At 46.7% G+C, this 13,789-nt stretch overlaps 1 protein-coding gene across 3 annotated transcripts in view; it reads left to right on the top strand.

Moving 5' to 3' along the window:
• The first annotated feature begins 338 nt into the window (after positions 1 to 338).
• Positions 339 to 13,789, top strand: part of CCDC149 (coiled-coil domain containing 149) — a 119,581-nt gene continuing 106,130 nt past the window's right edge. The window contains exon 1 of one of the 3 annotated variants that reach the window (XM_019962529.2): positions 339 to 1,010. In XM_019962529.2, the coding sequence (XP_019818088.2) occupies positions 480 to 1,010 (531 nt within the window). In that variant the 5' untranslated portion in view covers positions 339 to 479. Of the gene's footprint in view, positions 1,389 to 13,789 lie in introns of all 3 variants that reach the window. The other 2 variants (XM_019962530.2, XM_070791239.1) reach the window with 2 other exon arrangements.

Raw genomic sequence — 13,789 nt, 5'->3', positions numbered from 1 at the left:
AATGTTGGCTGTGGTGTATTCACAACTGTAAAATGGATTCACAGCTTCTCAACCTATATGCTCATTTCCACTGGCAGCACTTCTGAAAGTATGGAAAGCTCACTGCTGGTCATGGTTCAGGTCAGGATTTTAGGTGACTGGGGAAAATCACCTCCAACAATACTGACAAGACATGTATGAAGATTCCCCTGCTCTCTGTAATTCCCTTTTAGTCCTTCCACATATGAGAAAGTCTCAGTTTGATGCCACTGTCTTCAACATCTCTTTTGACACACATTAAGCATCATATTCAGAGCTTTAGCTTCTATTTAGAATTTATTACCGTTTTATTTTCAATATTTTTGTGTTTTATTCACGACAGTTGATAATTCAAGAAACAAACAGAAACAGACATTAGTAACTTAACAAACGACGTTGAATACATAATAACACATAATTCATCATCCATAGGTTCGACAAATATTTGCAGGGCACCTACTATGTGCCAGGCCCTTTACTCAAGGTTTATCAGAGAAGGAGGCAACCCCCTGCCCGAGTGGGGCTTACATTCTAGTGGTGGGAGCCGTGATGGTGGTCAGGGAACGGCTGGATTTGGGGATTTACTTCTTGTAGGGGGAAGCCGAGCCGCCTCCCGCCTGGAGAGCGGTGGCCAGGAGTTTCCCGCAGGCTGGGGCGCGGACCACCAAGAGCTTGGGATCCCAGGCTGCGCGGGCCTGTCCGCGGCCCGCTCGGCGGTGGCGGTGGCGGTGGCAGGGCACCGGGCCTCGGCTCCTCCTCCTCTTCCTCCCGCGGAGGCTGACGTTGAGTCAACAGCGCGGGCGGCCTCAGGAGGCGGCGGCGCGGTGGCTCGGAGGTGCCGGGCCCTCTCGGGGCCGCGCGGGGGCCGGGCGGCGACGGCGGCGACCGCAGCGGCGGAGGAGGGCGGCGTTAGAGAGGCCGGCCCTCGCCGGGAAGAGAAGGCCATGAACGGCGACCGGACCGAGAGCGACTGGCAGGGGCTGGTGAGCGAGGTGAGGCCGAGGCGCCGGCCAGGCGGGATGGGCCAGGCCGAGCGGCCGCCAGCCCCGAGCCCACGCCCCCCGCCCCCCGGGTGGCCGAGCCGGGCGGGGACTCGCCGGGGGACGCGCACTCCCTGGCCTCGGCTCGCTGCCCCCGCGCGTCCTGCAAGGCGCGCGGTTCCTCCCGCGCTTTCCCGTCTGCCCGGGCGCCACTTTCTCCCATGACAGCTGGTGCCAGCCTTTGGGGAGGGCCCTTCCCTCTGGGCAGGGCTTGGCCCTGGATTGGAGAGAGCAGCGCGGATCCGGGAGTGGGAGCCAAGCCCCACCTGCCTTCTCGGTTACCGCTGTTTTGGAGCCAAGCGATTGGACGCCCAGTGCCGAAGCGGAAAGGTGGTGCTAGGGGGGTGAATCCGGGTGGTGTGACAGGCGGAATCACCTACGGCGGAGGTTTGGGGGAGGGAGGGGAGATTCCATAGGGTCCTCCATAGCCTTCATTCATTCAGGTTCAGTTCAGTCGACATATATTTACCGTGGGCCACCTTTGTGTAAGGTGGCTGCTGCTGCTGCTGCTAAGTCGCTTCAGTCGTGTCCGACTCTGTGCGACCCCATGGACTGCAGCCTACCAGGCTCCTCCGTCCATGGGATTCTCTAGGCAGAGGTACTGGAGTGGGTTGCCATTACCTTCTCCAGTAAGGTGGCTGGCTATTTATCGAAGGAGTGAAGCACTGGTGCAGAACTCACTCTATTTGTGGAAGCAGAGAATGCCCTGCGCCCGGCGCCGCCGCACCCCGCCTCCCCTGCCCCGCAAAGATTTTGTCATAAACACCCCTGGGGTCGGCTTTTGCGCTCCTATAAGAGATCCCCTTCAACCCACTCTAAGAATTTTGGGGCCTGGGAGTGGGCTGCCTGACTTCTCCAGGTGAGAGCGGGGTGCTGAGGTCTCATAGGTAAATTGCTTCTCCTGACTTACCATTATTTGTGATGGCAGTTAGTCATGTACCCAGTACCCAGTGCTGATGATCTCCCAGCAATTCTCCTTTCTTTCCCTCCTGAGGACCATCCCCACTGGCAAGGCCAGCTTGGGCCTTCTGTTTTCTGAATCCTACTGTGTACCAGTCGGGGCGTAATGGTTTGCTGTCTTCCTTTCTTGAGTATTGGAAGGGAAAACTTGTACCGTTTTTTTCCTTTAATCATTTCCTGGGCCTCCAGCTCAGTCTACTAACAGTATTTAATGTCTAGTGTGCAAAACATTGTATTTCTGAAGAGGAATGGGCTGTCATAGCTTCTCCGCAAGTTTAGCTTGTCCACTCTCAGTCTGTAAGTAATAGCTGCACAGTATTACGATACATTGTCGTACAGTCCATCTGCATGTCCTCTGTCAGGGTACAGAGACTCTGGAGATCTTCTCTCCTGGCCCATGGAGAATCAGACCCAGTAGTGGAGGAAGCTGGAGGTGGTTCTTCTTGGAAGTCCAGTGCTGAGCTCTGAAATAGCAGAATGTTCACTACTCCAGCAAATGCTTGTTGAATGACTGTTAGGAGTCGGGTACATCGCTCTGTATTGGAATGCAGTGGCGGAGAAAACAGACAACCCCTTCTGCCCTCAGAGAACTCCTGAAGCATATAGTATAGTGTGGGAAGAGTGTCACACCGCAAACACTAAGAGAATCCTCAAAGGTGGAATATGAATGATGTGAGAACAAAGAAGAAAGTACTTCCTGGCATGGCTGTCCCGGATCAGGGTGCCTCTACCTTGCACTGACCACGTGGTATTGCAGCCTTCTGGTCTCCCCACTAGGCTATGTGTTTCATTTGGCTTTGTTCCAGGTGCCTACACACTGACTAAGCTCCATATACAGTAGGTCCTCAAAAGTATACTTGCAGAATAAGTCAAGATCCAGAAAGGGGTCTTTCCAGAGTTTTCCTGCCTGTCCTAGCTGTGTATCTCCAGGGCACTTGCCATCTTGCCTTCAGACATTTATTACAGCTAAGGACACGGAGGACACACAGCTCGAGGGTGTGGCGTGTGAAAATGAATGCAGAATGCTTCCCAACTTCATAATAGCCAAAAGCTGTTCCTTGAGTCCATCCACCATGTATAAGGTAGAAATTAGTTTTATTTTACAGATAAAGAAACCGTGATTCAGACAGGCTAAGGAACTTGCTCAGAGCCTCACATCTGAAGGGGGCAGAATTTAGTCTGTTTGATTCCAGAGCTCAGGATCACTAGGCCATGCTTTGTGTCTTAATCACCAGTTCATCTGTGTTTATCTTCACCTAGACAGCAGGTTCTCGAAGGGAGGGGTCTGTGTCTTATTCATCTTTGAATCTCCAGCAATTGGATAAGTATTGCTCAGAGTACGATCTACAGATTATCAGAGGCATATTGGGAACAAAGAGTACAAAGAATCACTGGAATTTGGGGGGAAAATGCAAGTTTCTGGGTCTCTCCTCAGATCCAGTGTAGTGCATTGAATTGTATTCTTTACACCATGGATATATCTAAGTCTTAATGTCCCAGTAGCTGCCATAAGACCTTTTTGGAAACAGGGTCTTTGCAGATAAAATCAGCCAAGGATCCCAAGATGAGATCATCCTGGACTTAGGAATGGGCCCTAAATCTAAGGACTGGTGCTCTTAGATTCGAGACACAGAGCTGCAAGGCAGAAGGCTGTGGGGAAGCAGAAACACACAGAGAGGAAGCCCTTGTGAAGATAGAGGTAGAATGGGGAGCTGGGCAGTGACAGTCCAGGAATGCCAAGACTGCCAGCAGCCACCAGGAGCTGGAGGAGGCTTGGAGTAGGTTGTCCCTCAGAGTCTCCAGAAGGAACCAGTTCTGCCAACACCTTGATTTTGGACTTCTGGCGTCCACAATCGTGAGAGATACATTTCTGTGTGGGAAGCCACCCAACTTGCAGTGATCTGTTGTGGCAACCACTGGAAACTAATTACCTTACTGCATCAAAGTGCCAGGGCTATAGCCCCCAAATCTGCTTTTCTCACAAACAGGGCTCCCCAGGTGTTTCCCTGACCATTTCCTGCCCATGGGTGTACACTGGGTCTGGTGTAGAGACATCGTCTGGGACTCACGCAAGTTGGATTCAAAGAAGAGTATGGTCAGTTTGTGGGACTTCCCTGGTGATTCAGTGATAAAGAATCCTCCTGTCAATGCAGGAGACAGGGGTTCAATCCCTTGGTCAGGAAGATCCCCTGGAGGAGGGCATGGCAACCCACTCTAGTGTTTTTGCCTGGGAAATCCCATGGACAGAGGAGCCTGGCCAGCTACAGTCCATAGGATCGCAAAGAGTCAGACATGACTTAGTGACTAAACAACAGCTACAATGGTCAGTGTCTAGTGGTTTTGAAAGTGACTTTGGAAGCCAGTGGGAGGAACTGGGGAAGACGTCACCACACATGTGACCCAGATCAAATGGGCTTCTCACAGGCACCCACCTATTTTATCAGATATCCCTGGCCCTACCTCCTACCTCCACACCCCATCGCCCTTCCTGCCCAGGGCTCTGTGCTCTCTTTCAATCAGTTTGCTTCCTTGGTTTGCCTCTAGAAAGCAGTTTTCATTTAAATAACCCTATAGAGATCAGTTTTATTTTCATATTTTCAGTATAACAAGCTGAAATTACAGCCTTCTCTCAGGCCCTGAAGTAAACACGGCCATGCATATGAAAGAAGTGTGGCTGCTGTTCTATTCTGGAAATTAAATGTCTGGGGGGGGTGGGGGGAAACCATCTTCTCATCACCACCTGAGGTGAGCTTTCATATCAAGAGGACATCTTGAAATGCAGTTGTGCAGACAATCCATAACTTTATTTCTAAGATAAAACTCCTGGTCATCTGTCAGCCGGCTGCTCTACGATAAACCATGCCCAATTCAATTTTGCTGTTTGAATTTTGGTTAATTAATTAGCTGGCAATCAATCCTGTATTCCTTGAGCATGTTATATATTGAGTGACTGGGTGTGCATGCTCAGTCACTCAGTCCTGTCTAACTCTTTGCAACCCTATGGACTGTAGCCCTCCAGGCTTCTCTGTCCATGGGATTTCCCAAGCAAGAATACTGGAGTGGGTTGCCATTTCCTCCTCCAGGGTATCTTCCCAACCCACAGATCGAACCTGCATCTCCTGCATGGGCAGGCGGATTCTTTACCACTGAGCCACCTGGGAAGCCCTGTTAACCCTGGGCCTCTACCCAAAGTTGAGCCACTGACATTTGGGGTAGAGAAGTAGAAGAGGCTTACAGTCTGAACCTGTGGTTAAGGTCGTGACTTTGGGTCTTGTTTGTTAACTGAGATCTGGACCTACGTCATGACTCTACTTCTTTCTTGGTGCAAATGGTCAAAAATCCAACCCAAGGAAGTTTAGCTCAGAAGGAATTTATTGACTAATATTGTGGGCTGAAAAGTGTCCCCAAAAGATATGTTCAAATCCTATTCCCTTCCCCCAATCCCTGTGAATGTGACCTATTTTGAAAATAAGGTCTTTGCAGATGTAATCAAGTTACGATGAAGTCATTTGAGTGGACTCCTAATCCAATGACCAGTGTCTTTGTAAGAAGAAGGAAATTGGAGTGCATAGATGTGCAAAGAGAAGATGATGTGAAGACAGAGGAAGGAAAGCTGTGTGATAACAGAGGCAAAGGTTGGAGTTATGCTGCTATAAGCCAAGAAATGCCAAAGAATGCTGGCAGCCACCCAAAGCTAGGGAGAGGCAAGGAAGGGTCTTCCTCTAGAGTCTTACTGGGGAGACTGGTGCTTCCTACACCTTGATTTTAGTCTTCTGACCTCCAGGACTATCAGAAATTAATTTATGCTGTTTCAGGCCACCCAGTTTATGCAATTTGTTAACAGCTGCTGCTGCTAAGTTGCTTCCATCGTGTCCAACTCTGTGCAACCCTGTGGACGGCAGCCCATCAGGCTCCCCCGTCCCTGGGATTCTCCAGGCAAGAACACTGGAGTGGGTTGCCATTTCCTTCTCCAATGCATGAAAGTGAAAAGTGAAAATGAAGTCCCTCAGTTGTGTCTGACCCTCAGCGACCCCATGGACTGCAGCCCACCAGGCTCCTCCGACCATGGGATTTTCCAGGCAAGAGTACCTGGGTGGGGTGCCATTGCCTTCTCCGTTGTGTTAATATCCTCTAGCAAACTAATTAGCAAACTAATATAGCTGACATGAATAATCATTCCAAGATGGTGTGGCATGGGGCGCAGCTGGATTCAGCCCTCAGACCACTCAAATGGATGCTTTCTGTCCATGTTTGGGTCTGCTTGTTGCCTGGTATCACCCTCCCACCCTTAAAGTACAGAGGGAGAGACAGAAACTCTCATGCCAGAGGCCCCATAAAAACTCAGGAATCACTCCCTTTGAACCCACTTATATCCCTCACCTGCCCTGGGAGAAGTTGCTCAGGGGTGTAATGATCTATCTGGGGTCTGCAGTTGTATATGGGGCCCTGCCCAGGCCACATGGACTGTGAGTGGACTGGGGCAGTGGGACTGTTTGCCAGAAGAAGGGGAATGGATGTTGATAGAATCACCACATTGTGCAACTCCTCCAAGTCTCATTTTTCTCATCCTTAAACAGGATCGTAAAGTACATGCCATATAGGTGCTCTTATTGTGAGGCTCCAATGAAATCATGCTTGTTAGTGCTTTGCTCTCTTTGTCAAGCAGTAAGTGTTCAGCAAATATCAATATCGTGAGGGTGGACCTCAGGACACCAACTTAGATGTTCATAAAATAAAAACTTCTTTATTTTTTTGTTATAACATTTTAATTTTGATTACAAACTCCCATTGTAAGGAGAGTGGAAACATAATCTAGATTGGAGTCACGCCTCTTCCTGAATTTGTGTTTGAGTTCTAGAGGGAGTTAGTAGTATTTAGCCATTGTAAATAAGTGGTGTTTACTAGCATATCACCCCATGGGCAGGAGTGATGGTGTGGAGGGGCACACGTCTGGTCTAGACTATTTTTGTTTAGCCACACTCTCCTTATTTCAGTCTAGTATCTGGTCACTGGTCATTGCTGATCACTGTTGTATCCTCCCTTGTTCTGCTCTTCTGGCCCTTTGGTGTCTATACCACACCCATGATACCCTGGGTGAGTGAAGAGGGGGACTTTGCTCTCTTGCCCAAGATGGGTAGCTTTGATCATTTCTGCTGTCCCTGAATCACTCCTGAACTGAGGAAAACTTTGAGAAACTATGGTGCAATTTTCTGCATAGACATACCACACTACACCAAGCTGGGTCCAGGGAAATGGGGATTATTTTTACTTCCTAAGAAAGAAAAGTGTATTTGTTAGGGTAAAATCTAAACCACTTGAAAAAGATACCTACTCCCCAGTGATATTTAGGTCTTTTTTGTGTTACAGTATGTGGTCCAGTCCAGGAGGACAGCCCTGCGCCACGTGTCATTTAAAAACCCGGGTTTCTTCCATCTTGTTTCTCTACTATTTTTTGAGGGAGTGATCTTCAACTATATAGTTAAAGCTGGGTGGTTGCCATGATTTGTCCCAACCCATAAGTAGGGAAAAGAGAGAGAGAGAGAAAGAGGAAGCTCAGGGCAAAGGGCTTTTCTTTAATTAGGGATCACTTCTCATACCCCGTTTGTCTGAGAATCATCACATGGCTACATCTAGCTGCAAGGGAGGCTAGGAAATGTCATCTTAAGCTGGATGTACCCAACTTAAATTTGGGAGGGTTCTATTAAAAACTCAGAAAACACAAACTATAAAAGAAAAAAAAAGTATAAAATGGGCTTTATAACAATTTAAAAAAGTCTACTCTTTGAAAGACTGTTAAGAAAATGAAAAGACAAACTGACTGAGAGAAATTAATGTGCATAACACATATCTTATATCCAGAATATATAAAGAACTCTTATAATGCAATAATAAGAAAACAACCTGATTTTTAAAATGGGCAAAAGAGTTAAATAGACACTTCACTGAAGAAGAGATTCAAATAGCAAATAAGCATATGAATGGATACTCAGCATTATCAGTCATCAGAAAGATGTAAATTGAAGCCACAGTAAGACACCACAAAGTTCTTCCTAGGTGGCTCAGTGGTAGAGAATCCTCCTTCCAATGTAGGAGCCACAGGAAACACGGGTTCGACCCCTGGGTGGGGAAGATCCCCTGGAGGAGGAAATGGCAAGTCACTCCAGTATTCTTGCCTGAATAATACCATGGACATAGGAGCCTGGTGGGCTACAGTTCGTGTGGTTGCAAAATAGTCGGACACAACTGAGCGACTGAGCACACACACACACGCAAGATGCTACAATACATCTATTTGAATGAAAAGCAGACTCACAAATAAAAAATGGAAAAACCAAGTGCTGACAAGGAGGCAGAGTGACAGAAAGTCTCCTGCATTGCTAGAGAAGTATAAAATGGTACAGCCACTTTTAGAAACAGTTTTGTAAGTTCTCGTAAAGTCAAATCGACACCTAACCCAACAACCCAGAAATTCTGCTCCTAGATGTTGATCCAAGAGAAATGAAGACACATGCGCACACAAAATCCTATATGTGAATGTTTATTTCAATTTTATTATAATTACTAATAACTGAAAACACAACAATGTTCAAAACTAGTGAGTGGATAAATTGCTACATCTGTGTCATAGAATCCTGTTTAGTATTATGATGGACTAGACTACTGATGCATACAAAAACATGGCAAGTAAAAGAAGCCAGAGACTCAAATGTCCTGGCTGTAATATTCCACTAAGATGAAGTTCTTGAAAAGGCATAACTAAAAGGACAAAAAAGCCAATCAGTGGTTGCCAGAGCCTGGAGTAGGTGAGCAGACTGACTGCAAAGGAACATGAGGCAGCTTTTTGAAGTGATGAACATAGTCTATGCATTGGTTGTATTGATGACTGGATGACTATATAAGTTTGATAAAATCCATAGATCTGTATGCCTCAAAAGAATGATTTTTCTCCTCTATGTAAGCTTATTTACTTCTATGCAGAGTACATCATGAGATACACTGGACTGGAAGAAGCACAAGCTGGAATCAAGATTGCCGGGAGAAATATCAATAACCTCAGATATGCAGATGACACCACCCTTATGGCAGCAAGTGAAGAAGAACTAAAGAGCCTCTTGATGAAAGTGAAAATGGAGAGTGAAAAAGTTGGCTTAAAGCTCAACATTCAGAAAACGAAGATCACGGCATCTGGTTCCATCACTTCATGGGAAATAGATGGGGAAACAGTGTCAGACTTTATTTTTTTGGGCTCCAAAATCACTGCAGATGGTGACTGCAGCCATGAAATTAAAATATGCTTACTCCTTGGAAGGAAAGTTATGACCAACCTAGATAGCATATTGAAAAGCAGAGACATTACTTTGCCAACAAAGGTTCATCTAGTCAAGGCTATGGTTTTTCCTGTGGTCATGTATGGATGTGAGAGTTGGACTGTGAAGAAAGCTGAGCGCCAAAGAATTGATGCTTTTGAACTGTGGTGTTGGAGAAGACTCTTGAGAGTCCCTTGGACTGCAAGGAGATCCAACCATTGGATCCAGCCATCCAGTGGACCAGATTCAGTCCATTCTGAAGGAGGTCAGCCCTGGGATTTCTTTGGAAGGAATGATGCTAAAGCTGAAACTCCAATACTTTGGCCACCTCATGTGAAGAGTTGACTTATTGGTAAAGACTCTGATGCTGGGAGGGATTGAGGGCAGGAGGAGAAGGGGACAACAGAGGATGAGATGGCTGGATGGCATCACTGACTCGATGGACGTGAGTCTGAGTGAACTCCAGGAGTTGATGATGGACAGGGAGGCCTGGCGTGCTGTGATTCATGGGGTCTCGGGGAGTCGGACACAACTGAGCGACTGAACTGAACTGAACTGAACTTATACCTCAATAAACCTAAATCTTTCAAAGGGAGGGGGAATGGATATTCAAGACAGCTATTGCTATAGAGAGATTGACTAATTCCCCATTTACCACGTTTCTGTCACAACTAGTTATGCCCCCACATACGCACCTCAGGCCTGCTGTTCTTACTCTGTTCTCCCCACACCAGGGTGATTAGTGTTCATTCTTAGACACCTACTGATATCCAGGCTCTCTCCTCCCTTGTACTCTGTCTGCCTTTTCTCAACTGGAGATCTTTTCTAGTCTTTTGGAGGACCATGGGGGAGGGAGAAACTGGAGAGACTCTTCTGTGTTCTGGTGTATTAAGGATCAGGCTTTCTAAGTTGAAAATCAGTTGCTTTGCTTCCAGTGTTCTGCTGAGTGATTTCTTCCTTGGCACATGAATGCAGACTGTCTGGTTTTTAAGAGGGAGACGGATATGTGGGGAGAAAAGGCGGAGGAGTTACAGAAATTTGAGGCAAGGTGGATAGAGTATCATTTAATATTTCAAAGCATCGTTCATATTGATATTATTAAAGAAGCAGTGCACAATAACTAACAATTGATCTTAGATACATATACAGGCAGTTGGTGAGGCTTGAAGAAGAGAGAAACGTCTTAAAAGAGAATTGGATCTGGGTCCCTCACCTTTGAGTGAAGAGGGTGTGGGCGAAGGTGACAGGAAGCAGCCCTGAGCACTGAACTGGTGGTTGGCCTTTGAGGGAATGCTCCAGCTAAAGGCTAAAACTAGTGCATTGAGGTCGGAGAAGGCAATGGCACCCCACTCTGGTACTCTTGCCTGGAAAATCCCGTGGACAGAGGAGCCTGATGGGCTGCAGTCCATGGGGTCGCTAGGAGTCGGACATGACTGAGCGACTTCACTTTCACTTTTCACTTTCATGCATTGGAGAAGGAAATGGCAACCCACTTCAGTGTTCTTGCCTGGAGAATCCCAGGGACAGGGGAGCCTGGTGGGCTGCCATCTATGGGGTCGCACAGAGTTGGACACAACTGAAGCAACTTAGCAGTAGCAGCAGCAGTGCATTGAGGTATAGCAGAAATGGAGGTTGGATGGCCACAGTAGACCAGATGGCAAACAACTTCAAAAGCAAGACAGAAGGGTGTGCTCTGATGTAGTTGGCAATAGTCACTGAAAGCTTTTTTAGCTAGAGTGTAAGCTGATGAAAATACTTGGGAAAGATTTGTTTCCACTGAACTCAACAAGCTCTGAGCCTTTGTCATTCACAAGGCACTGTGCCAGGCAGTAAGGATATAAAGACAAATTTGGTAGCTGTCCTCAAAATCAGGGGAAGATAAGTGAAGATGAGCTACCAGCAATCTAGTCTTTTCTGTCACCATCAATATTCCCAATTACCTCTATTGCCCCTAAGTCATACCATTTATCATATGGTTCTTTAACCAAGCTTTGACTTGCCTCTCTCTCCACTGGACCCAAAAGATCTTGAACTCATTGAGGGTAGGGATCATATGTTATTGTGACCTTAGCACTTGCCACTAGATCTTGCCCTTTGTAGATACTCAATGAATGTAGAATATGTGACTGCTTAGATATTTGAATAAATAAAGTGATCAGAGGATACAGCATCAGTGAGGATTAGAGAAAAAGGGATGTCTATGAGATAGATTTTTAAAGGAACATACATACAGGATTTCATAGCCAAGTTGATTGGGAAGATGCAATAGAACAAGTCCCAGATGACCCTCAAGGTGAGGCTGGAGAGTGGTGGTGCTGGGTGTGACAGAGAGGTGAGAGGTGACCAGGTCTGGTGAGAAGCGGACGTGTTCCATTTAGAACTCTGCATTGTTCTGAGTTTCCTGGGAGTGCTTGAACTCCTGCAAGGCAAGCTTGGTGCTTCCTGGGAACATCTTTGATGAGCAGCTATCTTCCTAGTGGCAGGCTAATTTCAGAGTAAGTTTATTAAAATTAGCATGTGGGGGAAAGTGAGTACAACTGCTATTTTTAACTAATAGGATTCATGTTCTCTCCTGTGCAGGGAAATTCGCATCTGTGCTTCTAAAATTGACAATTTCTACTCATATTATGTTAAAAAATTAATTTAGTGGCTTTTGCATTGAATAAAATACATTGGCTGAAGATTAGAAGACGACTTTGGCTAGTCCCTGAATGAAAAATGACCAGAGAGAGCCAGGTTTCTTACCCACTGCCTGGTTTTCCACCAACAAAATCATAGTGGGGCTTTGGGCACTTCCAGCAGAGGACTTTGTGTAGTTGTGAGTTTGTCTCTCTCTGGTCCTTCGGGGAAATGGTGCCAGTGGTAGTAGATACCTGGTGTGCAAGGAACACAAACCTTTAGCAGATGTTTTATTTTGAAGTGTTCCTATTTTTATTTCACCTCTTCTAGTCTACTTTATTTCCATTATCTTATAGTATCCTACTGCAACAAACATCTTACGTTTGAAGATATCAGATCTTTTTCAAGCCAATATACCTTCTATACAACTAGCCTATTAAAATACCTTAAAAAAGATGCCTCACCAGGTGCTCTCACCCAGGGAACTGCAATGGATCCCCATTACCGGGTATCTGAGACCCACCCCAAGCTGGTCTTGACCTATCTTTCCAGCCTTATCCCTCAGTTTTCCTCAGAGATTGGCTGTTCCAGCCAAAGTGATCTGTTCTCTGTTCTGACTTTTGCCTGATTATCCTGACCTCAACTGGGTGGGTCTTCCACTTCTTCCTTTCTGACCAAACACAGCCTTTAGCACTCCTCCAAGGTGGGATGGATGCCCACAGCCCTTGTAAAATCATCCATGACCATCTGAGCTTGAAGTGAGCTCTTCATCATGTTGCCTTATGTAGTACAGGTTACAAACTACTCATGTAGAACTGCCAGCTCCCTGAGAAAGGAAAGGCCCTTCTCTGTGTGTGGATCTCAACTCTTATACAAATTAGTAAGCACCTAAGAGAAGGAACCGTGCCCACCTGTGCTGAGGTGGAAGACTGGAGCTCTAAAAATGATGAGGCTTTATGCTATGGCTCTGGAGGTGAGGACCTGAGTGAGGATACTGAGAGAGCATCCCTCAAGTGACCTAGTTCTGGTCCATTTGTAGGGCATTGACTTTGGTTTCACATTCTCATTTATGGGGAGACACTCACGGACATGCCTGCCCACCTAGTTTATTCCTGAGGGACATACAGGTGGGGGGTCATTGACATCAGCATGGATCCATCACTGTGTTAGATTGGTCAGTTGGCATGTTAGCAGGAAAAGAAGAATGAAACACAGCCCAGGGGTATTTCAGTGGGACAGGTGGATCACAAAGGAGAAGGTAAGCATTCAACATAGCAGACGCATAATTAACACTGTTGTGGGCAAAGTCTTGTGCTCTGCAGAGAAATTCATTTGGATTGGGGGATTGAGAAAGGTTTTTGATGAGGGTGAATCTGGGACCAGAAAGGTTGGTAGGATTCCTGTAAGTGGAAATGTAAAGAAAAGGTGTTCTAGGCAGAAGGAATGGAGATAGTGTGCCGAGGTGGTAAAACACAGGGCTTGTTTGGGAAATCCCAGATGTCTTTTTGTGATTAGAGACACACATCAGGTACTATTTGTTGGGCTGACCTTGAATGCCCAGAGAGTTCGGGGGTCCTGAGTGGCCTTCATTCTGAAGATGACTCAATGGGCATGACTGTACACCTTAAAAGGGGAGAGCTTGCCTGGGGATGAAGGTTGAGCAGGACCCACAAGGCCCCCTGGATGCCCACCTGCACCTGGAAGGCATATTTTCTGCTTTGATTGTTGTTGTTCAGTTGCTCAGTCAGGTTCAACCTTTGTGACCCCATGGACTGCAGCACACCAGGCTTCCCTGTCCTTCACCATTCCCTGGAGTTTGATCAAACTCTTGTCCATTGAGTTGGT

Source organism: Bos indicus, chromosome 6 (genome assembly GCF_029378745.1).
Source record: "Bos indicus isolate NIAB-ARS_2022 breed Sahiwal x Tharparkar chromosome 6, NIAB-ARS_B.indTharparkar_mat_pri_1.0, whole genome shotgun sequence".
Lineage (NCBI taxonomy): Eukaryota > Metazoa > Chordata > Mammalia > Artiodactyla > Bovidae > Bos > Bos indicus.
The sequence above is the reverse complement of the archived record's forward strand: the minus strand, read 5'-3'. Positions and strand labels throughout refer to the sequence as shown.